Raw genomic sequence first — 23,575 nt, forward strand, 5'->3', positions numbered from 1 at the left:
ACATTTATACACGCACATACATTATTTGACAGCACACATTCATTATTACAATTGAGAACGTTGCATAACTCTGCATATAACATACGTTATGACAAAAGCATCAAATTTTGCAATGTTCATTCCACCATGTCATGGGTGGACTCGTGAGGTCTTTGAATGTTTTAGTCTCATCCCATTTGCCACCCAAACATCCTGCACTACCTAGCTAATTTTGAACAATTGCATTCGTATCTTGATTAATCTGGTTAACAAATACTTGCGTGTAGCGGCAAAACATGGCCAGAGCAATCTTCGTGCATGTACAGGCTGTTTTCTGAAAACCATTGCAAAAGTCCATTGGCGACAATAAGCTGTGTAAGCGAATAATTATCATTAACCACGCACCATAACTAAATGGGATACATGAGTGGTGGTGTAGGATTTGGCTTAGAACAGCGCAGCTATGGTGGCTGTTACAATGCACGCCTACATGTTTCATACTCGCTCTCTTTGCCTTACTTGCACCAGCCAGCTTGTCATGGGTTCCCGTTCTGTATCTGCTTTGTCTGGTTTTGTTGGTTGAATCCCATGTGGTGTTGGGGATCAAAGGTCAGTGCATGGGGAGTGCAGGGATATTCATGGTGGATCTAAAACATGTAATGGTACCTTGAGAGGAAAGACGTTCATTGTGCCTCATTATCTCACTGCACAAGTTATGTTGACTTTCACCTGAGTAAATTTTTACATAAAATACCTCCAGAGCATTAATATTTTATCATTACAAGTTTGTTTCCGTGATTCATTTATAGCATATATTTCATCCATAACTTCGCATTGCACATTATTTCCTGAGTTATAATTTGTTTTTGGCCTCTTCACAGCCCATTTCATAAAAACATTGAATTATAATAGAGCCCCTATTATGATTGAAAGCAACAAATTTTGATTTATTCGTTTTATAGACCTTGTACATATTTGAATATTTTGTAGGAACACGCCAATGCACTATTTGTTGAGGGCATGTAAGGAATGTTGCTGGCAATGTACTATTTTTGCCAACGTTCCCAAATGCTATTCTGTAGTAAGAAAAAACCCTAGAAGTTAAATGTTAATTGATAGGCATATCCTCAAACTCTCATCCTCAACCTTTGCCATGAAAAATGTATATGGTGGGATTTCTTTTGTTTGCCGAGTACAATGTTATTCATGCCGTCGTAGATACTTTACGTTTTTGTACGTCGTTGTTTATGGTTAGACGACACACAATTAGATAACACTACTATTTAAAGTCTTAGACAGCTAAATCATACGTTTAGGCACCCACCATTGTGCACTTGCACGTTCAATGGAGGAGGCGCAAAACCGCTTTTTGTTCCCTTGCACTGAACTTGCAGAGCTGTGAAATGTTCTGTTGTCGCAAGATGCACATTTTCCTGTCAGAACTAATTATCCAGCTGCGATTTATTCACAGTTGACACGTTCAAGCCACGACACGAGTCTGCATTGTCTAGACAGATTTAATAATAAACATGTGTGTGCAATAAAGTGGATTGTATATTGAACTCGTAGTTAATCTTCTTTAATGCTAAAAAAACATATGTTTATCAGTAAATAAGAAGCATTACCTGTGCTGTAACAATGAACTTGGTTTACATTTAATAAAATGCCTCCGCTTGTACAGTACAATGTCATTAAATCATTTTTACAGCCAGTTGCATCTTGTTGACGTTTAGTGTTGTTTCTTCCCCCCCTCCCACCCATCAGAGGGGATTGCATAGAGACGAAGGAAAATCCCCCTGTTTATTTCTGCTGCTGTGAAGGCAACTTCTGCAACAAGAAGTTGAATCATGTTCCGGTTGCACCTCCGGACGCAGAAGGTACGACATCACATTTATCTCACAATGGTTTTATTCACCCAAATTAATTTGTGTGGCAAGGCGCTGCAGTTAGCAACATTTGTACCTCACGGCAAGAAGGGCCTGCGTTAGGTTCAAAACTCGGGTGCCTTTCTGTGTGTAGTTTGTACTTTTTTTGCCCCTGTTTTGGGTGGAGGGGTTTTCTGGTTTTTGCATGTAAATCTACTGTGTAAATGTGATTAGCATGTCAATGTAAGCTCGCAGCGTGCCATCACATCGACGACTGCATGTAAACGTAAACTTTATACCATAGAACTCGTATTTCCGACCATCACCACCTAGCCAGTGAACTGGAGCACGGTACACCAAGCTGTCAAGAGGCATGGATATTCAGACTACACAATCTGTAAAGCTATCAACCCAATTGTGGGGAGAACCATCTGAGGACCCAATCAAAACCATCACCTTGCCATACATAGCAGGGGTCACCAAAAAGATTTCCAAAATCGTGAGCAAACACAAGATCCAGGTCTGATTCAACACAGTACATATAATTCGTGATTTTATCCCATCTGTGAAGGATGCGATCCCCGACATGCAATACCCCGGTGTCTACAAACTAAGCTGTGTCTGCAGCAGCAGTTACATTGGGGAAAACTAAACGACATGTCTCGGACCAGGTCCGTGAACATAAGGCAGATCTGAAACACGGTAGGACCAATACCTCAGCCGTGGCTGATCATTATTTTAACGCTGTGGGCACACGAAATAGATTTTGCCAAGACTAAGGCACTCTGCAAACCCACTGGCTATCAGCAAAGATTCGTTCATGAAGCCATCCAGATGTATAAACACAGACACAATTTAAACCGAGAAGATGGGTACAAACTGAGCAATCATTGGAAGGACGTTATGAACCAGTTTAGGTCATAACTGGTGGTGATGTTCCCTTCCTACCTGCCTATGTTAGCAGTTATTTGCGACTCTGAGTTAAATTCACTAACACAGCCGCCGTCGTTTGCTTGCTCCGATGTGGCTGTGGTTCTTTCCGAGCGTTTTCCTATTTTACATGCTCCTCGATATGACGGCGCGTTGTGAGCTGACATTGACATGCTAAGCACATTTACACAGTACATTTACATGCACATTTATCCGATCTTACATTTACATGCAGTCCTCAATGTGACGGCTCGCTGCGAGCTTACATTGATTGATATGCTAATCACATTTACACAGTTTATTTACATGCAAATTTCTCTGATCTTACGTTTACATGCAGTCCTCGATGTGACGGCTCGCTGCAAGCTTACATTGATTAACATGCTAATCACATTTACACAGAACATTTACATGCAAAGTTCTCACTTCAATATCACTAGCCCCCCCCTACTTCTTTTCTGACTCTGGGGCTACGCCCATCTCTAACCTTTAAAAGCAGCCGGCATCAGCAGCTTCCCTCTTTCTTCCGCCTGATGACGATTGCTTGCTTTGCGATCGAAACGGCGTGATATTTTTATTTCTATCTACGTGACTTTACCGAAAGACCCAAAGAATATAAAAACATCCAAAGTTGAAGTTTATCTGCAAATTTCTCAATGGGAATTACACATCAGCATTGAGCCCGATTGCTAAAACTTGGCAGGACCCTCCTGAAAAGTAGTCTTTGAGATTCAGTGAGGCTTTTATGGGTAAACAAGCATAGTAATACATTATTTATAAACCATTTAACGAGTCTGTTTGGTGCATATAGATAGCAGAGGTGTGGGTGGAATTAGGTGGCCAGGTGGTGGTCAGAACCCCTGCTATGGAATCACTTATAAAGTCAGTGCTTTGTTTTCCAGTCAGCAGCAGTGGCTCAAAGAAAATGCCGAAGCATTTTCCCTCTGTACTGCTCCATTATTATTTATATAATAATTGACAATTGGACTTTGATGTCATATCCTGAAATCGTGGATTTCAAATATTATTTATGTTGTAAATCGGTGATAACTGTCTCTGATGTAGAAAAAAGTATCACGAAATTAAATTATATAACTGCAGTCATCAAGTTCGTGCAGAATTGTTTTGCAGATTTTGTGTGACTTGCAAAGCCATGGAAAATCACAATTCTTTCAGTTGCGTGAGTTTCAAATTCATTGTGGGCAAAATTGGCAAATCTGGCAGGCGTTACAGGTAAATGTTTGTTTTCTTCGCCAAAGTTTCAAATCACAATTGGTGAATGGTGGTTTTGCACGAGGCCAATTCACTTATCCCGTGCATCGTGGTCCTTGGAATGCCTTCCTTATAAAGAGGTGCCCGCTTATTTATAGCTGTTGTTTGCCTTTACAACTCAGCCGTAGCTTTTACAAAACCCATAACGGTGATCCAAATTAAGATAATTTAATGCGAAATAAAGTAAAGTCGAGACATTTTTATGGAAGTGACCCTGCAAACTGCAGCTTAATAAACAGCTTAATAAATAGCTGTAGAAGCCAATTGCATAATGCATGTGTTATAAGCTGTGCATTAAATGTTATTCAAGAAATATTGCCTGTATTACAGTGTAGATTTGATGTTGCCTATGATGTTAACTCTTATGTGTTTGCTGTATGGGAATGGGAGGATAGTGTACAATTCAGTGCAGACACATGTGCCCTCTTAATATAGAGTATACATTCAAACAAATGCAAACACTGGCACACATAATTTATTGCTATTGTGTTTATTTTTTTTGTCCATCGCTTTCATTTCAGTTGACGAGCCACCACTTTAGCTGAGGATGTGTTGTTTTCACATTAATAATAGCATTTTACAATGGTAAGCAAACCATAGCCTGCCATCCATATAGGTCCAAAATGTACATTATTCCATCTCTTGCGGTCAGCACACAATGAAGAAATGGATTGGGGCAGTAGCAGTGATCTTGACACTATTTTCTACTATGCACAAGTAAAATGTCTCAAGATTAAATTGTGCAAATCTTTACTTATTAATTAAATTACAATCTGCAATTTGAATATTAAGCTGATGTTTTCTCAGGATATATAACAGACCTTCTGATAACATATGTCCATCAGATGGAAACCTCTGAAGCAGCTGCATAGGGATAGACTTGTAATTTCACTAGAAAACTAGCATTTTGTAGTTAATGAAATATTTTGTGACTAGTTTCATCACAGAAAGGCAGTGCTGTTTGCTTCTTGTATGTAACTCCGAAGAAATATTTCAAGAGTGTTTGGAATTGATCTTATTAAAAAGGAAGCCGCATTCTTGGAAAAATGAAAAAGGGCCAGAGGAAAATGTTAGTTGATAAGAAACACACTTTCCTGATTAATAATACATAATATTCGAGCTTTTAACTGAAACCGAACCCATTTCTTTAAAATAAGATCACATTATTATATAATGCAGTATATTTTGAGGTTTAATGCACAATCTACAGAGTAAATACAGTTGTGGTGTGGTTTTGAATGTATCTTATGCCATTTATCAATTATAAAATCTATATTTTCATTGTGAGATGGCATTTTATGATGTTTAAATCAACTTCGCTGTCTGCCATTTTGCATTATTTATGTCGCAATGATGTGCGACATTAGGGATGGTAAAGGAAGCACTGGATTTGCAATCCACAAACATCTGGTTTCACATCCCTAATCACACAACTAACTCTCGCATCAAATCTCTTTTAGCCACCATAGAGAAGCCCAACGCTTGTGGTGAGCAGCATGCCAGGACACATTCCAAACGCCCACAATAAGGAGGAGCTCTCCATTTCCGTCATTCACAATTGCTCGAGCTCTTCTCGGTACTCTTTTAACCCCCCCCTGCACCTGCACGTGCCGCAGCAGGTCGCGTGTGGGTCGACAATCGGTCGAGCACAATGAACACGGCCCTCTACTCGCTCGTGCCCGTGCTGGCTGTGGGCCTCGCTGCCATTCTCCTCGTGTGGATGTACCACCAGCGCAAGGCTCCGTACGCTCACGTGGAAGCACCGTCCGAGGTACGTCCATCTCCACTCTCCTGCCTGCACCGTAGCGGTTGGTTTCACTGGTGTGTGTTCTATGCGGGGTTTGACTGAGCCCTCGGTCCTTCATCATCACTCAATAATAAGTATAACCCGTAAAAACAAAGTTTTTCACTATAAATCCTTTATATGCGTGGCGGCTAGAGTCCTCTCGTCCTCTGGCTTGAGATGGCTGCCACCTATGGGTCAGATGATTGCATTGCACCATTAAGCAATTGGTAATTAAATATAATATTTTTGTCCTAAAAAGTGTCAAATTTTGGACATTTTTTTTCACGAACATTAATTGTCACGCACAACGAGTCTGTGTGGAAAATGTCAGCTCGATTGGATCACGGGAAGTGGTTTAAAAAACGACCGAAAGATTTGCACGGTCCTAAGCAAGCAAGCGAACTTAATATAAAGGATTTAAAAATAATCATTCTTCCACGAAATTGTGGAAGTTTCCACCACCGGCTCGTGGATAGCAAACTGAGACGAGAGATGCGTTACGTTGGTCATTTGAGCAGCGACACACTTTGAGATGCACTTTTATTAGGCTTGTAATAATTATTATCCCATTGATTTGATGAATTGTTACTTTTGAGACATGATAACATTCAAGGATATTTGGCTTCTGTACTGTCCCATTTGTATTGTTTTATGTTTCTCTTTTTTATATTTTAGTCTCTATTATCCTTAATGAAAAATTTGAACTTTCATAAATAAATAATTGATTCTCAGGCATTATTGATGCTTGTATTGTGAGTGTAAGGGTATATAATAATCAATTACATGCCTTAATGTGTTTATATTTCTATGAATCTCAGATGCCCAAACAACAGAGTAGATTTTGGAAAAAAGTTACCAAATAATAACAGAACCAATGTAATCATATCCCAACATATCACAGTTATATTCATCCACATTTGAACTTAACAATGTAAAACAAGCATTAAAATACGAGGTATAACCATCTTTGTTATGGTTCATGGTTGATATTTGGGTTAGGCAATGTAATTATTTGACCATATGTATGTATACACAGCCAATCAAATGAAATTGTCACGTGTAAAAGCATTTCACGCTCCAAATTCTTATCGTTTCAGCTCACTGGTAAACGCAATGCTCACAACCAAATTTGGTAATTATAAAACAATGTTTCATTTGAGACTAAGTGAAACATCATCAGAACAAGATCCAGAAAGTCAGAATAACACTCTAGGAAGTCAGAATGTGGAGGATCTTAACGACGCACATTTTTTCAGATCGTTACATGACCTAGCCCAAAAATAAATTATTAGTGGTAACACTGGCTCTTAAATTAGTGGGATTGTTACTTTCATAATGTCTGCTGATAATGGTATGGTGCTTGTCTAATTCTCAGGCACGGTAGTAATTTCTCTTTCTGGAAAGTAGGACTGTAACCCTGTGAAATACGGTTGCTCAGTCAAGTATGCTGTTGAAAGTGACAGATTCTGCATGGGCCACCTTTTTTCGGCTCCTTTGTGACCCATTATAATACACTTGATGCCCTCTAGTGGATTACATAATTATAGTGTATCGTGCAGAAAATGAAACCTCGAGACATTTTAAACTGTATAACAATGCAGTTTGTGCAATTGAGGACCTTTTAGATTCACCTCTTAAATATAAAAAAACACAAAACGGCTATCTTCCTATCTGAGAAATCGCCCCCAATCATTTGCAGCGTTAGGCATTTCAGAGTTTTTCAAGAATAATCCGCGTATGCGTGAACATTTTGTATGTATGTCCACATATACAATCCTTTTGTCATTCCAATGCTGGATGAGGGCCTTTCCACCTGTGCAAGTCACTGAGGTTATTTAACCATAAACAGCATTATGGTCAGTGTGGGTTGGTGAAGGTGGGACGAATATTTGTGGAATCACAAGTAGAGTACAACATTTGCTTTTGCTGCACTGCCCTCTATTGCCCACTACATAGTTTCACAGCTCTATGATAACCTATTTTTCATGGTGGCCACCTGCCCAAGCACTATCCAGGCTCAGCTTCGATTAGCTTCCGAGATCTGTGAAGATTGGGTGCATTCCAGGTGATTTGATCAAGGGCAAAATGTTGTACATTTCCTTGCAAAGATATGCATTTAGTCAAGCGCTCTACATGTTGTATTACAGGTACTTTGTGAGACCGAATAAAAGCTGTGAATGTTTATTGGAGGAAAACAGTCCAAAGAATTTGCCATCTTAATTGTTATACATTGCAGTGGGTGGCAGCACAGAGCTTTGTGACTGTCTTAATAATAATATTATTTGTTAACCTCAGTAATCACGATTGATCCTCTATATATGGGTCACATATATAGCCCACAGAGAGTATCTTACAAGTGTGTGAGTTAAATCCCTTTAAGCGGGGTAAAGCAATGTTCTTGATGTCCTTATCACCACAGACATCAACATCAGGTGCAATATCGGGCACGCGATGATAATGTGGCCCAGTCTGTAGTCCTGGCGAGGTCCTGCCCGGTGTACAACTCCTCCAGGAGCTCACAGACCAATAGATGATGACCTCATGTAGGAGACATGGAAAGGAGAAAAAAGCCTATCCAAATTAAAAAGTAGTAAAACTAAACTAAAACTATTTTTTTATTTTAACACGTGAGGCCCACTGAGCGATAAAGCTCTTTTTCAGAAACGACTTGGCCACAAATGATAGCTCAACAAAGTGGCCTATTATGTGGAAATGTTATAGCAGCCAAATACTCTAAATGCATGTTTCTAAATATGGAGGGAAGACCTGGAGAACAATCCACGGAGAAAAATCCACACGACCACTGGTAGAAGAAGCAAACTCCAAAATTTACAGGTGTCGGGTTGGAATAGAACCCACAACCTTCTGCATGCCAGGCGAAGGCGTTAACATCTTGCCATCACGGTGCCCCTAATGTAGCATAATTAGCCAAAATAAAAAAGTGGACCATTCATATTTATTGATAAAATGTGTTGGTTGGGATTTGAAAAGCAATCTGCAGTTATTGTACCAAGTAACGAAGCAAATCAGCTTTATTAGTATATGAAATTCAAAAGAGCCAGACGCATGTACAGTTAACAACTGACACAATAACAATAACAGCTGTTGGGAGATTGTGACAGATGGGTTGTAGTTATTGACACTGCCAGGCAGTCATTGGGACATTGCGTCACACGAGTATTTTAATGCAGACATAGTGGGGACAGCGTTCGGTCTGTTTATAACGGTTTCTCCTATTACCGTATAACACTGGGTTAATGAAGTCCAGCCGTGTAAAACTGAGTGCAATAAATAGGTCATGATAGCAATTTAGTGGAATATGTGACTACATGTGGACTGTCTGGACATAGCTTCATATTTTGCAATGAATAATTTACAGAGTGATGCTTGTAACAATGCAGTTAGTGTAAAGTTACGGTCTTTCGAGGTCTCATTAGATGATATGACTGGTCCTAATTGCAGAAGTAAAATTTTCCAGTTTAATTTAGTAATAACCATATGTAATTCGGTGTTCTAATTTCAGCTTTAGAAAAAAACATACAAACCACATTTGTGACCTTGATAAAAAAATATACAAATCATGTAAACCAATTTGTATGCATGTCATTGTAAATTACTTTTGTTTATGCTTACAGGGCCCACAACTCCAGTGCAATGTTCAATTGTGGTGTAATCCAAGCAAGTAACATAGCTATTTTAAACCAGTGATGAGGGAGTAACATGAATGCCGCACTGATTGCTAGCCAGACGTGGGTCTAGGTCTTTTCATTGTAATTACTGCCTCTAAATCGCATCACTGCTACTGTGCATGCGTTTCTGATTAAAATAATGTACTTGGTCACACTGGGTGTAGAAACCACTTAATCCAAGCTTGCTCATTTGTAAAATCAGTGATATTTCATCATTGTTCAGAGCATGAAAGGCCAACAACTCTGGTCCTGTATTCTAGAAGCATTGACTTCATTTTCTAGTCAATGCAATTGATAGCCTAACAAGTTGTTCTCTTTGCCAGTGTGTATGTCTGCTGAGCAGAGTTGGTGGATAGCATGTGCAGATGCAAAAAAATATATATATATACACATCACAACCTCTTGTTTTTTTACATGTGGCCAATGTGTGCAAATGGGTTGTGCCTCTGAGAAGGGCCCTTTTGCCGAGAGTATGTGTCGGCAACCAATTTAAGAAGAAGAGCCTTTGTTTTCGAATTTGGAAAAAAACCTCAATATTTAAAGAGTCGCAATGCATGTGAATACGAGAGACGGTGGTACTTAATAAATAACGTCACAAAGCGATCCTTATAAAGAGCTGCATGCAACTCCGGAGCCACGGGTTGCTAACCCTTGGCCTCGAGTGACTCTCGCACCATTTGCACAACTGACCACACTGACCGAGGTGTACTTGGACAGTCGTCGGTGCTGTTGTGTGGGCAGCATTCCTTACTTGTTCTATTGTTCTGCTGCTGCTGCTCTCAATGCAAAAAGGAGGCCCAGCGGCTGGCATCACTGCCACCCCCTGAACTGAAGCCGGTGCAGCTGCTGGAGGTGAAGGCGGTGGGGCGCTATGGCTCGGTGTGGAAGGCTCAGCTCTTCAGCGACTACGTGGCCGTCAAAGTGTTCACTCCTAAGGTGTTCGAGATAGCACTCCAAAGATATGCGCATCACATTAATTTGTCTGGCTTCAGAGTATAAGTTGAATTCTGTAATGGTTTTCGGATACATGTATTTTTCCTTGCACGTGATAAATACTGAAAATGCATAGGCTTGTGCAACAACTTCGGACACTTCATAATGTCATAATTTCCATTATTAGTTACTGTTACATTTGTCAGATGTTAAAAGCCTGTTTTTTTTTCTCATTAATCAAACATTTTTATCGTAGATTTATTTTGGATAACAATTAGCAACATGTTTCTTGTTTTAACATTACCTGGTCATTACACTAAAGCATGTGGCGCTTATTTTCATGCCGTTGTTACCATTTGCCTTATACGTTGTTAGGTAACTTAAAACGTTCTACATTCATCGTGAAACTTTATTCATTTTGTAGGCCATATGTGTAGCATATGATCATCAATTATATTTAAAGCTGAAATTGTATTTTGTCTGCAGGGAGGTATATCCATTAGATCGCACCAGCAAAACTCCCTTTATTTATATTATGCGGCCAGGAACATTTCTGACAAAACCAATCTTCACCATTGTCCAATTAGAAGAAAGAAAAAACTAATCTTGTTAAAACTGAATGTCACACTAGTCATAACATTTTATTAATTGCATTTATGTTGGGTTTTTTTCCGTCGTCCAGTACAGTGCGAAAAAGAAATAACGCAGTGAAGCCCTTTTAAGCGTAAATGCCATGTTGGCGGGTGTGCTTGTGACAGGACTTGCGCTCGTGGGAAAAGGAGGTTGACATTTACAGCTCGCCAGGGATCAAGCACGACAACCTGCTTCAGTTCATCGCCGCTGAGCAGCGAGTCAGCGGGCTGGACGTGGAGTATTGGATCATCACAGCTTTCCACGAGAAGGTACAGAGTTGCACTTCAACCTGTTTTACAATTAACAGTTTTTCCTTCTTCATATGACAAAAAACTGGAGGTGTAGTCAAACACGGAATTAGGTGGCCTTTGTCTCCATTTGTGGCATTGATGTATTATCATACATTCAACATTCTCACTGGGTTGGCCAGTATCTCCACTTTTCTTGACTTCACAAATTGCCACTCATTGTTTTCACCAATAATGGGCAGGGAACACTGGACGGTGAGACCTTTCCATCCGGAGGGACAGGGAGAAGATCTTTGTGGTGAATTGAGCTGATGACTTTGGAATGTATTATTTGCCATAATTTAGTATGAGCAAATGGGGACAAAGAAAAAAGTGGGTAAAAAAGCAAAAGAAGAAGATGTACACTGACCATCTGAACTCTGAATTGGCCATAGTTTGCACCCCTGGCGGTATTCCCACGAGCACCACCAACCTTGCTGGTGGGAGTACATGAGCTGGACCTTGTACAGCAGTGTAATTTATATTTACTACAAATATAACTGGTATTTATTTGCTATTAGCTTTTACTGTGATGTTCATGGGTTTATGGCAAGAAAAGTAAAAGTTTTTATTGCATTTTGCTCACCTTCTGAAGTTTTATGTTTCACACAAATATCTGTTTTGTGCATTATGATGTCTATTAGGTAATCACTTTTCACAAGATTTGGTGTGTTTCAAACTGAAATCTATTGCGTGTAATTAAAGCAACTGGATTTGTACAACCTCTGCTATGTAAGTTTGTATTTGTCATCAGGAAGGATTAGAACAAGGACATATCTTCAATATGTCCTTACAAATAAAATATTTCATCTAACCATTAAAATTCATATTCCGTCACTCTTCATATACACAAGAATATTGTAGTGGTATAAACAAAGATAATGTAATCTTAAGAGACTAACCATTTAGTCTAATTGGTAAGCCAAAGTGGCTTATTTTGGATTACTGATGTGCCATAAACATTTGTGCAGCTGATTGATTTTCTTATATTGATTCCTTCTAGCGTCACTGCACTTAATATCAAACGAACATTTTTGCAATTGGTTCTTATTATAAAATGTTCTCATAAAAAATGTGATTATAACATTTTTTTTTAATGTCTGTCATTTTAAAAAGAATGCATAAATACATGATTAATTTATATGTGCGTAAACTACACATTTTTTTGTGCGGTGCAATATTGCAATGGGTTTGACATTTGGAGTTTTTTTTCTGCATAAATCGAGGTATGGTGTTGCTTTAGTCTACGAGGCAGTATCCAATTAAATTTGAAAAGAAATCTTCCCTTCAGTCAAGATGCACAAGAAGGCAAGGGGTTGGATGAGTTCTGTGTGTGTCTAACTCGTAGCACATGTTTGAATAGAAATGTAGCAATACATCTTATTAACGGATTCCCCTTGGCAGTGTAATACGAGTGTCGGAATCGAAGGCTTTCTGTTGCGGTTCACATGGCTTCTTTTAACTGTTAGTGGAGAATAAGCTTGGGCATATTCGCTTTACATCAAAAGGCCTTTGTTTCCTTGCTAGATTAAAACCCCGAGGGCTGTAATAGCAGTGTATGACAGTGTTCCATTGGTTAAGAGCCACATTGGTTAATATTTAAAGTTACTGTTTGTAATTGTCTTTTTTTATATTCCACATATTTCCACATCACTTAAATTAATGGTATTGTTTTAACCACTTGTGAAGAACAGAGCAGTCTAAATTAAGCCTGGGTGTATGTTGCATTTATTCCACCCAGCTTTTGATCATCACCTAACATTAAACAAGTTCAGGTTAAAGTTTTGTGCATCAGAATGCATGTATTTATGTTGTCGATATGTTTTTACTTATGGTCCTAATTTATTTAGCATTACATCAGTATAATTCTAGATTTGAAGCTTTCGTGACTGCAAGGATTCATATTCTTAGGTTTTTTTCGGTAAAGTCACATAGGTAAAAAATTAAAATTAATAAAATAAAAATAAAATAAAAATCACGACGTTTCGGAGGCAACACAAGCTTCCGTCTTCAGGTGGAACCGTCACAGCCACGACAGCTGTATCAAGTAAATGAGAGATTAAAAGAGCTACCACACCATTATATATACGGAGTGGTAGCTCTTGTAATCTCTCATTTGCTTGATACAGCTGTCGTGGCTGTGACGGTTCCACCTGAAGACGGATGCTTGTGTTGCCTCCGAAACGTCGTGATTTTTATTTTATTTTACTTTTATTAATTTTAATGTTTTACCTACGTGACTTTACCGAAAAAACCTAAGAATATCAGTATAATTGCAGGTGTAACACAAAAGGGACATATTTGACTAATTTTGTGTCAAATCCTTGTCCAGTTAAAGTAACTGTACAGGAAAAGATGAACAGCAGCCTTGGCCTTTGTGGAGATGTTGGAAGATGTGAACATGAAGAACATAGGATATTATAAGGCCAGAGGGCTGCTCACCACTTTATTTGAAAATAAATTACCGGTGTATTTTATATTCCCAATGCTTGTTGGCACTCCGCAGGACGGTTTCATAATGTGCACAACGTTTTGATGTACTCTTTACTGCTTCACTACAGCTCGCACATGCACCACCACCCTCTTGCCTGCACTCATGCATCCTGTTAAGTTTGCTGGCTAAGCATCATCCTTTGCTTCGTTTCATGAGCACTTACGCAACAAATCAGGTGATTAATTAACTAGGAGATTAGATCAGCTTCACTAATAGACCTTCACATACTTGGAATGTTAATTGGCGCGGCTTTGTCCTCATTTGCAGCATGCCGTCAGGTGACATCGGGTTAAGGAGTTGTGTATTATTTATTTTAATTCTTGCTTGCAGAGTTCAGAAATATAATATGTAGCTTTTTGTGGCTTCTGAGTAGGCTAATTTATATCCTCCACTGATGTGGGTTTTTGCACCAGGTGGTATGTTTCTCTTCTGCTAATTTTGGCGAGTAACAGGCTCTACAAAATTGCACCATGAAGCATTCCTTGCATTCTGCTTGGGCCCGACTTAAACACACGACTCCATTACCAACGTACATTATTCCATTAAGGAGCTGCTAGAGCCAAATGACTTTGACCTTGAATTTCACTTAACCATTAGAGTCACTGCCAAGTGAAAAAAAAATCAGCTTGATGTTGTTGGCAGATACAGTATGTAATCCAATATCCAATGTGAAGTAAAGTAAGGGGCGAACAATGCTTTACTCACATGTTCAACAACATAATTGTAGTGTAATTTTCATTAATGCTCTACTGAGCTACGCAACAAGATTGACCATCGCTGTGGTTTACAAAAAAAGTCCAAATGCGTTTTTTTACATCACAATTACCTTTTGTAATGTGCACTGAGATTCACGGTGATTGGCAATAGCTGGCCAATGTATCGAGATTAACATGAATATTTGGTGATACTGCATTGTCAGTGGTGCACAAATTACAAAAACCTCACTTTAGTCAATAATACTGCCTATAGGCAGTGGCCCTTCATAGCACATGGCCCTTCATGCCCTTTGAAGTGTTTTGACATAGTCGGCTGTATACTCCGAGGACCCATTTTGTAATGCGAGCATATGTGTGCCATATGTAGTTGTCCCAAACTGTAGATATCTCCCTGTTTGTTAATCTTACATCTGAACTGAATTGGGTTATATCGTACTCATTGTTTTTTTTTATGTGTTGCATGATTGCCATTTGAGAAGCTGAGTGTATGAGAGATTGTATAAACAGTTTACTTTTGTCAGGGGGTGATAATAATGTCCTTGGTCTAACATGTGACCTAATAGACTAATTTATTTGTTTCGATAACATTTGTTGTTTGTGCTTTTTGTTTTGGTACCATTTCTTAATTTGTTTATACATGTTGTATTTAGCTTGGTAGTAGGGTTTTCTAATGCTTGGTAGTAGCTTCATATGGGATTTGGTCCTTAATGTACAGCATTATGGGATGCTATTAGCATGAATGGCACTATATAAAATGACAGTATTATTAACATAGAAACAGTGTAAATGTAAAGCTAGAGACTTATCAATGACCCCTCATACAATGCAGATGCCTTGTGTCCATGTCCAAAAGTCACACAGGGTAAAGACGGGGTGGTGACTAAGAGACTTCTCTTGCAGGGCTCGCTCATGGAGTACCTCAAGGGGAACGTGCTCACGTGGAGGGAGCTGTGTTTGATCACCGAGACCATGTCGCGTGGGCTCGCCTACCTTCACGAGGACGCCATGGGCCCCAAAGGAGAGCTCCTCAAGCCGTCCATAGCGCACAGGTCGGTCGGCCTTGTAGCGGTGGCATCCGAATGCTGGCACGTCGTCGCCAACGTCTCAAAAGCTGTCAAAGCTTTTCACCTGATCACGTTTCAGCAGGCTGTGTCAGCATGTACAAGCCTTTACCTCGGACAAATGGGGTTCAAGTTATACATTTTGCTTGGCAGCATTTAATTCGCCTTTGGAAGGTTGTGAATTCAAATTAACGGTCGGGGGACTCATCTCAGCACATACCTCCAAGATGCATCAAATGTGTACCCTTTTGCCAGATGTAAATTGTGGTCCTATGAAGAGACTTGCTCTCATTCAGTTTAACATGCAGGCTTTCGTGACCAATATCTATGATAGAGGTTTTGTTTAGATGTCAGAAAGTGGAATTGCCACCACAGGTCAGGGTAGACAAGTTTTGCCTCGTTTTTGCTTACATGTGGGATGGATTGGTTTGTCAGCACTACTTTGTGGGAAATCGTCACTGATCCATCCTATACACAGTGACTGATCGTGGTCATGTGAATAATATAAAATTTGCAATGTGGGCTCAGGGCTACAGACAGTCCTGCTTCATTGCTTGTTGGAGCTGGTCACATACTTTATTGTTTGAAGTTAAATTAAAAATGGGACTACAGCCCTAAAACACAATGACCGACTTTTCTGCATGATGTCTTGTCTCTTAATGCCACTTCCAAAACATGTTTTCATCACATCAATGCAACAACTTTTCATTTAAGTAAACCTTTAAATATTGCAAATTGTGTCCAATTAACACGTTTACATTATATTTATCTTATAAGCATGATCATGATAATCATTAAAAATATATAAGTAATATAATACAACAGGCATTCACATAAATACATTACATTTTTTAGCAGCTGATTTCTAGCAGTGCTACCTTGTAATTTCAATAGAGGGTTTGTTGGAATATAATCCCTCCTGTAACGTGCACATTAAAATCTTTCTCATAAGAGGAGGCCATGTGCTGGTGTTGTCATGCAAATTCTTTTTTTTTTTAATGTTCAGTTAACGTAATTGTAGAAAATAACTTTTCAGCTAATTAATATAAGTTTAACAAAGTGCTTTAGGTAACTGTTCACCCTTGCAAAAATCTTCATGCATCTCAACAAGCGATGCAGATTTTAACTTTTTCTTAATACGCTTTTTTGTTGAGTGGCAGAGATGAGATTGCTCATGGTGTGCTTCCTTTTAAGGGGTTAAATAGTCTTCAATGAGTAGACATGGGGAAGGAGCCAGATGGACCCAAGTCCCAGTTTGTTTGGGTTTTCTGTTTGTTTTAGCAAATGGCAAAGGCTGTTATTGCTGCCTGCATTGGCTGTACTTTAAAGCCTGCTGAGGCCCACTTGGATAAAGTGTGCCTTGTGTCAACCCTACTAACTTTAATTACTGCTTACATAGCAGGAATATATTCTTACATATTAGGCCAGGGTTTTGTATTTTTTTCCTTTTCTAGAATCCTATTGCTATTAAACTGAATCCCACTGCTGTAAACTTTGTTTTTATTACCAGATTGGTTCTTGCTTAAAAGCTACTCATCTTCTTAGAAATATATCTGTAAGCATTATCACTTAACCTTCCATCCTCACCAGAAAACTAAAGCATTAAGTTTCACGTAGCAATGATGCTCATATAAATGAAGGTGATGTTGATTTTTATCGGGTTGAAGACACATTTTTATAACGGTGTATACAGAAGGTCTGCATCACTTTAATCGTACGTTGCTTTAAGCAGCAGACTGGATTAGCATTTGGTTGAGCTGAGTACATCTCATTTCCATCATTAATGTATTTCTGTGCAATCTTTTAAAATTTAATTGTAGACTCGCCTTCACTGTTTTTCTTGCATAAACGCCTTTCATTACTGAGTGTGTGTGTGTTGTTTACGAACATTTGTTTTCACTGCCTGCCTTTCAACGTGCATTTTTCATTCTCATTGGCAGGGATATGAAGAGCCGGAATGTTTTGCTTAAGAGCGACCTGACAGCCTGCATTGCCGATTTTGGCCTAGCTGTGAGGTTTGAGCCAGGAAAACCACCAGGCGACACCCATGGCCAGGTGTGTACCCAAGCAATCGTGAATATTTATACACTTTTAGAATCCTGGTTTGCAGAGCGTAGGGTAAAGCAGAGTCAAATGTCAACCTGACGGCAACACACCGCACTAATATAGGTGCAATAGAAAAAGTTAATCCGTTTATGGAATCGAGCAAGGTAATAAGAACTTGGAAACAAGACCATGGGAGGAAACTCCACAAAGGTGGTGAGTGCTGTGAGGAAAGATGCAGAAAGAGGAGGGGTGTTTTTGGCTTGCAGTGGTTGAACACCGTATGGATGACACAGAAAAGTCCAGTAGACTGAGTCTTCAACATCGGAGGAGGATGAGTCGACGATTGAAGTTCACGGGAACAGTGACCCATGGTAGTTGCGATAGAAGAGCGAAAAGGACTGCCAATGAGCGAGTGGCTGGACTGAATTGACGAGTACAAGCTCTTTTCGATGTAAAGCTTTCGTGACTGCAGGGATTCATCTTCTTGGTTCTTTCGGTAAAGTCACGTAGAAGGGAAATAATAAAATAATAAAATACACAATTCTCATGACGTGAGAATTGTATACAGGTCTGTCGGAATTGTATACAGGTCTGTCGGAAAGACAGCATCTGAATGAGTCAGCGTCTCATTCAGATGCTGTCTTTCCGACAGACCTGTTCTTCACCTGAGGACGGCTGCTTGCGTTGTGGCCGAAACGTCGTGAGAATGTTATTTTTTATTATTTTATTATTTCCCTTCTACGTGACTTTACCGAAAGAACCAAGAAGATGAGTACAAGCTCATCAATCAGCCTGACTGCTTTTTGTTGAATTTAACATCCAGGGTGTGGTCTTGTTGATGTGGGGGGGGGAAACTATTTAAAATAACCACCCTGAAGACCCAATGTGGCAGGCGACTGCACTATCTTATTTTTTCAGCACTTCCATTAAATTACAAAGTATAGTTTTATCTCTCTGTACTGTAACATCCATTTGTGATGGCCAGAACATAATAGCGCATCATGGAAACTCTAATCTGGAAGTTTCAGCCAATAAAGAAAGGGAAGTGATATATAGCTTAAGTGCCCTTTAAGTGCAATGCAACAGCTTGTATTGAAGATAACTGGGGTTTAAAGGGATTGCCGTCTTGCTATTCATGTGCTATTCATTAAATAAGAAGCATGCCTTGTGAAATGCCGTGTTTGGAAATGCAAAGCTCCTAAAACAATCGTGAAGCAATGTCCTTTTAAAATACTTTACAGGAGGGTTTTTTGCCAAAGATAGCCGCATTTGAAGGATTGCCGTTGTGCTCTCGGTTATGAATGTGCTTTGTGTATTTGTTTGCTTGCTTAGCTGTCGTTTGTTAAAAAGAAATCGTGGTGTTTGCCCTCAAATTCATCACTCGCCATGCCTGTTTGTCTTGCCACGTATGTGCAGGTGGGCACAATGAGGTACATGGCTCCAGAGGTGCTCGAAGGAGCCATTCATTTCCAGCGTGATGCCTTCCTCCGCATTGACATCTACGCCTTGGGCTTGGTGCTGTGGGAGCTCATCTCGCGCTGCACGGCCGTTGATGGTATGTACCGCACACACATTCCGCTAGTAGCTGTTGTGCCAATGCTTTTAGAGGTATGCTTGTGCACGTGTATAATAGAATACAGGCAAAGCACCCATTAGACAGCCTTCCTTTAAATGTCGTAATCGCCTTTTGTGGAAACATGCTCTTGTTAACCTTCTAAACACCTGTAATAATTTACTTGATGAATACTCCTAAGATCTGGAGGGATTGATAACATCTCTGCCTCTCCATGCACTTACCTTAGCTTAACAATGTTAAACATGTTTTACTCTTAATGTAACTTTTTGTGAATATTTAATTTCTATTTAAAGTAAAAAAAAATGTTCTTTATTTGATCATGTATAAAGCAGTGTGTTTAGGTTTTTTATTTATTTTGGATTGGTTCTGTCTGGTGATTTTTTTCTGCAAATGTTAAGTATAATTGATGCGCTGCTGCCATATAGCCTGAACCCTGTTGAAATTTAAATGTGAATCTGAAGGGTATATCCTGGCTAAATAAAGATTAAACAAAAATAATAAACGCCTATAACCTCTAGATGCACCTCACCCACTCTATTCACGTAATTAATGTTGCATTTACAATGCCACACCCATCCTCTTGAGACTTCACGTATATATACTCTCACTGTCATAATATTTCTTGAAATGGGCAGTCCATAATGAAAACAAATTCTCGTTTTTATTTTGCTTGTTATGTATTTTTAAACCGTTAGTGAGTGCCTATTTCAGCTGGCAAAACTCACCATTAACACTTAGAGCGGCATTGGCATCCCTATTGCTCACATGAACACACCTAAAATAGATACTAACTTGCAGCTAAGATCACGTTTTAGTTACAGTGAGCAAGGTTGTAGTAAGAATTTAAAATGGTGTGCTTTGCCAGGAATAGTATACGTGCGGTTGGAATTAATGGTTGGAATTGTGTCGCAGTTAGGCTAAGGCTACCCACATGCACGGTAAAGAGAGACACGTTCAAACGCACACACAACACGTGCAAGAAAATCCATTGAGGTGACTAAGTTAGGAGTACCTTCTGGTGACCATTGATATGTGATGGCCTGCTGGTTTGTTAGTGTCAAAAGGATGTTTATTTATTTCATGATGGATAAGTACAATTAAGATATCATTGTTGAAAATATATGTATTTGTGCTTGAACGATGACTGGCTCTTGTAAAATACAGTAGTTTTTTTTGTGTATCTGGCAATGATATCTATTAGGGAAATCTTAGCTGAGCCTCGGCTTTTTAAAAGGGTTCTGCATTAAGATGTTACTCCGTTCTTTTTTTTCTAATTAATATGCAACGGCAGATACTCGAACACCTATAGAATACCACCCAGACATAATGAGAAGATAGATTTGAAGCTTTCGTGACTGCAAGGATTCATATTCTTATGTTTTTTCGGTAAAGTCACGTAGGTAAAAAATTAAAATTGATAAAAGTAAAATAAAATAACTTACTTGATACAGCAAGCGTGCTGTAACGGTTCCACCTGAAGACGGAAGCTTGTGTTGCCTCCGAAACATCGTGATTTTTATTTAATTTTCGGTATTTAATTTTACTTTTATTAATTTTAATTTTTTACCTACGTGACTTTACCGAAAAAACCCAAGAATATAATGAGAAGATGGCATTCCAAATCCACAGAGTTGGTCCACAAACCCATTTGCCATGTGCTTGCCACCCAGAACGCAGCACACGAAGCACCACACTGGTGTCACTGACGGCATATGCCAATTCCTGAGCCAAAGGATCACGCCATGTTAAACAGCCTATGTTATAAACCAGCCCAGTAGTGGCCTGGGAAAATATATCAAAAGAGGCATTGCTGTCCCAATGAGTTTGGTTATTTGGTGTTCTGCCCGAGTTTAAAATGCGGTGGAGCTCGGCAAAAATATTGCAACAAGTTTGTTTAAAAGCCTGCCATGGTTTTTGGTTTGGCGTTGACAGATCAACTACGTACGCCTTGTTGCGGTCCGTAGCAAAATGTATTTCTGAAGCCAAGGCGTTTAGCGCACTGCTGACAGATTAGTGGTCACATTACAATTCAATTTGTCAAGTAAATATGTGGAAACGTTGAACAATATTCCTTTGTTTTAGTTTGCATTTAATATAGATTTGAATGATCAAATAATTTCACACGTCGTTATTCATTTATATCGTACAATATCTAGCATTGTGTTCATAATCAACATTGTAGTTTAGATCATCTGCTTCTAGATATGTATCCAGCTTATGTTAAATTGTATACCTAGGTTGTTTCAATGGGATTAATTAAATACGGTTGTCAATACTGTTATACCGAGGCATGGGTTGATCCTTTTAAATTCCTAAATGTGTTCAAGCTGCTTAAAGGCTCACCGCTTTTCAGCTTTTTTCCTTGACAGTGTACATGTTGTATATATGTTGAACTTCTTTTGCACCGTACGTAGCCAGCCATGCTAATCGGAGGTGCGGGGAAAAGACGACAAACTAAATACCGCCAAAAGGAACTACAGAAGTCGAGTGCCACGGGGCTACTGTAAACTGACCTTGTGTGTGCGTGTGGTAATAGTGCCCTCCACAGGTGACTCGCTGATAAACTGTCCCCACTGGCCTGCTGTGGTTTCTGTTATTTAGCCGCGTGCACAAACAGCACAGCAGTGCAGTTATGGGTAGCGAGGTCTCCCAACATATTGCGCCGTCATAGTGTATTCAATCAATCAGTCGGTAATTTGCTTAATTTTTAAACAGGTGAGATGCAGAGTCTCATGTGCACGCATATGCAGTGCTGTGCGATATAGGGGTCATCATTTATGTTCATACTATTAACATTGGGGACTCTGGCATCAGGACACTGTCCAATTTTAGAGAATAATAAATACTGTAATATTACAGGGTACAGAAGATGACGCTCTTTTAGTTCTCTGATAAAATGGCCAAAAGGTTTGAGTGTTGACAAGAGTAAACTGGATCAGTGGTGAGAATGCTGACGAGTCATTAATAGGTTCTTCAGTGATGCAGCTCCGAATTTTCGATGATAAATTTACATCTCAAAGTGTGTCCCTGATCAGATGAACCATGGACTATCCCAGTTTACTCAATACATTTGATATGCAAGCCCTTCACTCTGAAGTGGAAGAGCACTTAGCGTTATGTCGCACACCTACACCAGCCCTACTGTGTTGTTCTCCGTGCTGCTCAAGCACCCTCTAGCCATTGTTGCAGTCCATAAATGCTCTGGGCAGTTTGTAGGCACTGATGCCGTGGACCTCGTGTGGCTCTTCCCCAGGTCCTGTGGGCGATTACACGCTGCCGTTTGAGGAGGAGCTGGGTCGCCACGCCTCACTCGACGAGATCCAGGAGCTGGTGGTGCAGAAGCGCATTCGGCCCGCCCTCAAGCCCTGCTGGAGGAAAAATGCCGTAAGCTCGTTAATAATTATAAAAGCAATACTGCTCGAGTTACTAGCAAAGCTCTCGGCTTTGTCTTGAGACTAATTTTTTTTAATTACTGCTAGGATGTTTGGCTATTTCTCTCCTTGGTAATTTTGGTATTAAAAATAAACTGATAATTCACTGCCTCGTCAGGAACAGTGGTTCTTAACTCGGAGTGCTGCCTTATGGAAACAATCAGTGTGGTCGTGCTCATCTCTGTGGGTGGCATTGAGTTGTCATCATCAGCAATGATATTATATATCCACTGTTGGGCCTGTCCAAGCTGCCACGATCTCTCTTAGTCCTGTGATTCAACAATCCACCGAGCTCCTGCACAAGCTGATCTCATTGCTCCATCTCTCCGGCGGATAACATGGCAGGATGTTCCCTCCTTTTGGTGTCAAAATCTTCAGTGTGAATCGAGTGCTCTGACTTCAGTGCCACTGAGTTGTGATAGTTTATTTATACATGTACACGCTAATTCATGCTGTTTATTTTTTCTTCTGTGCAATCCACATATAAGTTTATTAGTCACTCTTAATTGTGGACACTGTGGGAAATCCGGGTTGGATTCATGAATCTTCATGGTTTTTTCGGTAAAGTCACGTAGAAGGGAAGTAATAAAATAATAAAAATAAAACATAAAACAATTCTCACGACGTTTCGGCCACAACGCAAGCAGCCGTCTTCAGGCACGAAAGCTTTAAATCGAAATTTGGATTCAAGAATGTTTGTGGTTAGAGATGAGTTCTTGCTGTCTAAATGTAATGAAGGTATCATGGGGTATGTGAGCACATAGGCTGTCATCAGGATCAGAATATTAATACAGGAGGAATCTGATGAGCTACAAAGCTCTATTTCACAGATGTCCAGTAGGGACGGGTGAGAACGTCATCACACTGCTATGTTTTT

At 39.6% G+C, this 23,575-nt stretch overlaps 1 protein-coding gene across 2 annotated transcripts in view; it reads left to right on the forward strand.

Moving 5' to 3' along the window:
• Positions 1-23,575, forward strand: part of LOC144721045 (activin receptor type-2B-like) — a 44,749-nt gene that overhangs the window by 14,131 nt on the left and 7,043 nt on the right. Inside the window, exons 3-10 of one of the 2 annotated variants that reach the window (XM_078598349.1) lie at positions 1,744-1,856; positions 5,663-5,817; positions 10,314-10,457; positions 11,213-11,356; positions 15,485-15,633; positions 17,586-17,700; positions 19,108-19,246; positions 22,521-22,651. In XM_078598349.1, coding sequence (XP_078454475.1) covers positions 1,744-1,856; positions 5,663-5,817; positions 10,314-10,457; positions 11,213-11,356; positions 15,485-15,633; positions 17,586-17,700; positions 19,108-19,246; positions 22,521-22,651 — 1,090 coding nt within the window. The remainder of the gene's footprint in view (positions 1-1,743; positions 1,857-5,662; positions 5,818-10,313; positions 10,458-11,212; positions 11,357-15,484; positions 15,634-17,585; positions 17,701-19,107; positions 19,247-22,520; positions 22,652-23,575) is intronic. The other variant, XM_078598351.1, reaches the window with a different exon arrangement.

The sequence above is a fragment of the Lampetra planeri genome, chromosome 10 (genome assembly GCF_965212315.1).
Source record: "Lampetra planeri chromosome 10, kcLamPlan1.2.h2, whole genome shotgun sequence".
Taxonomy (NCBI): Eukaryota; Metazoa; Chordata; class Hyperoartia; order Petromyzontiformes; family Petromyzontidae; genus Lampetra; species Lampetra planeri.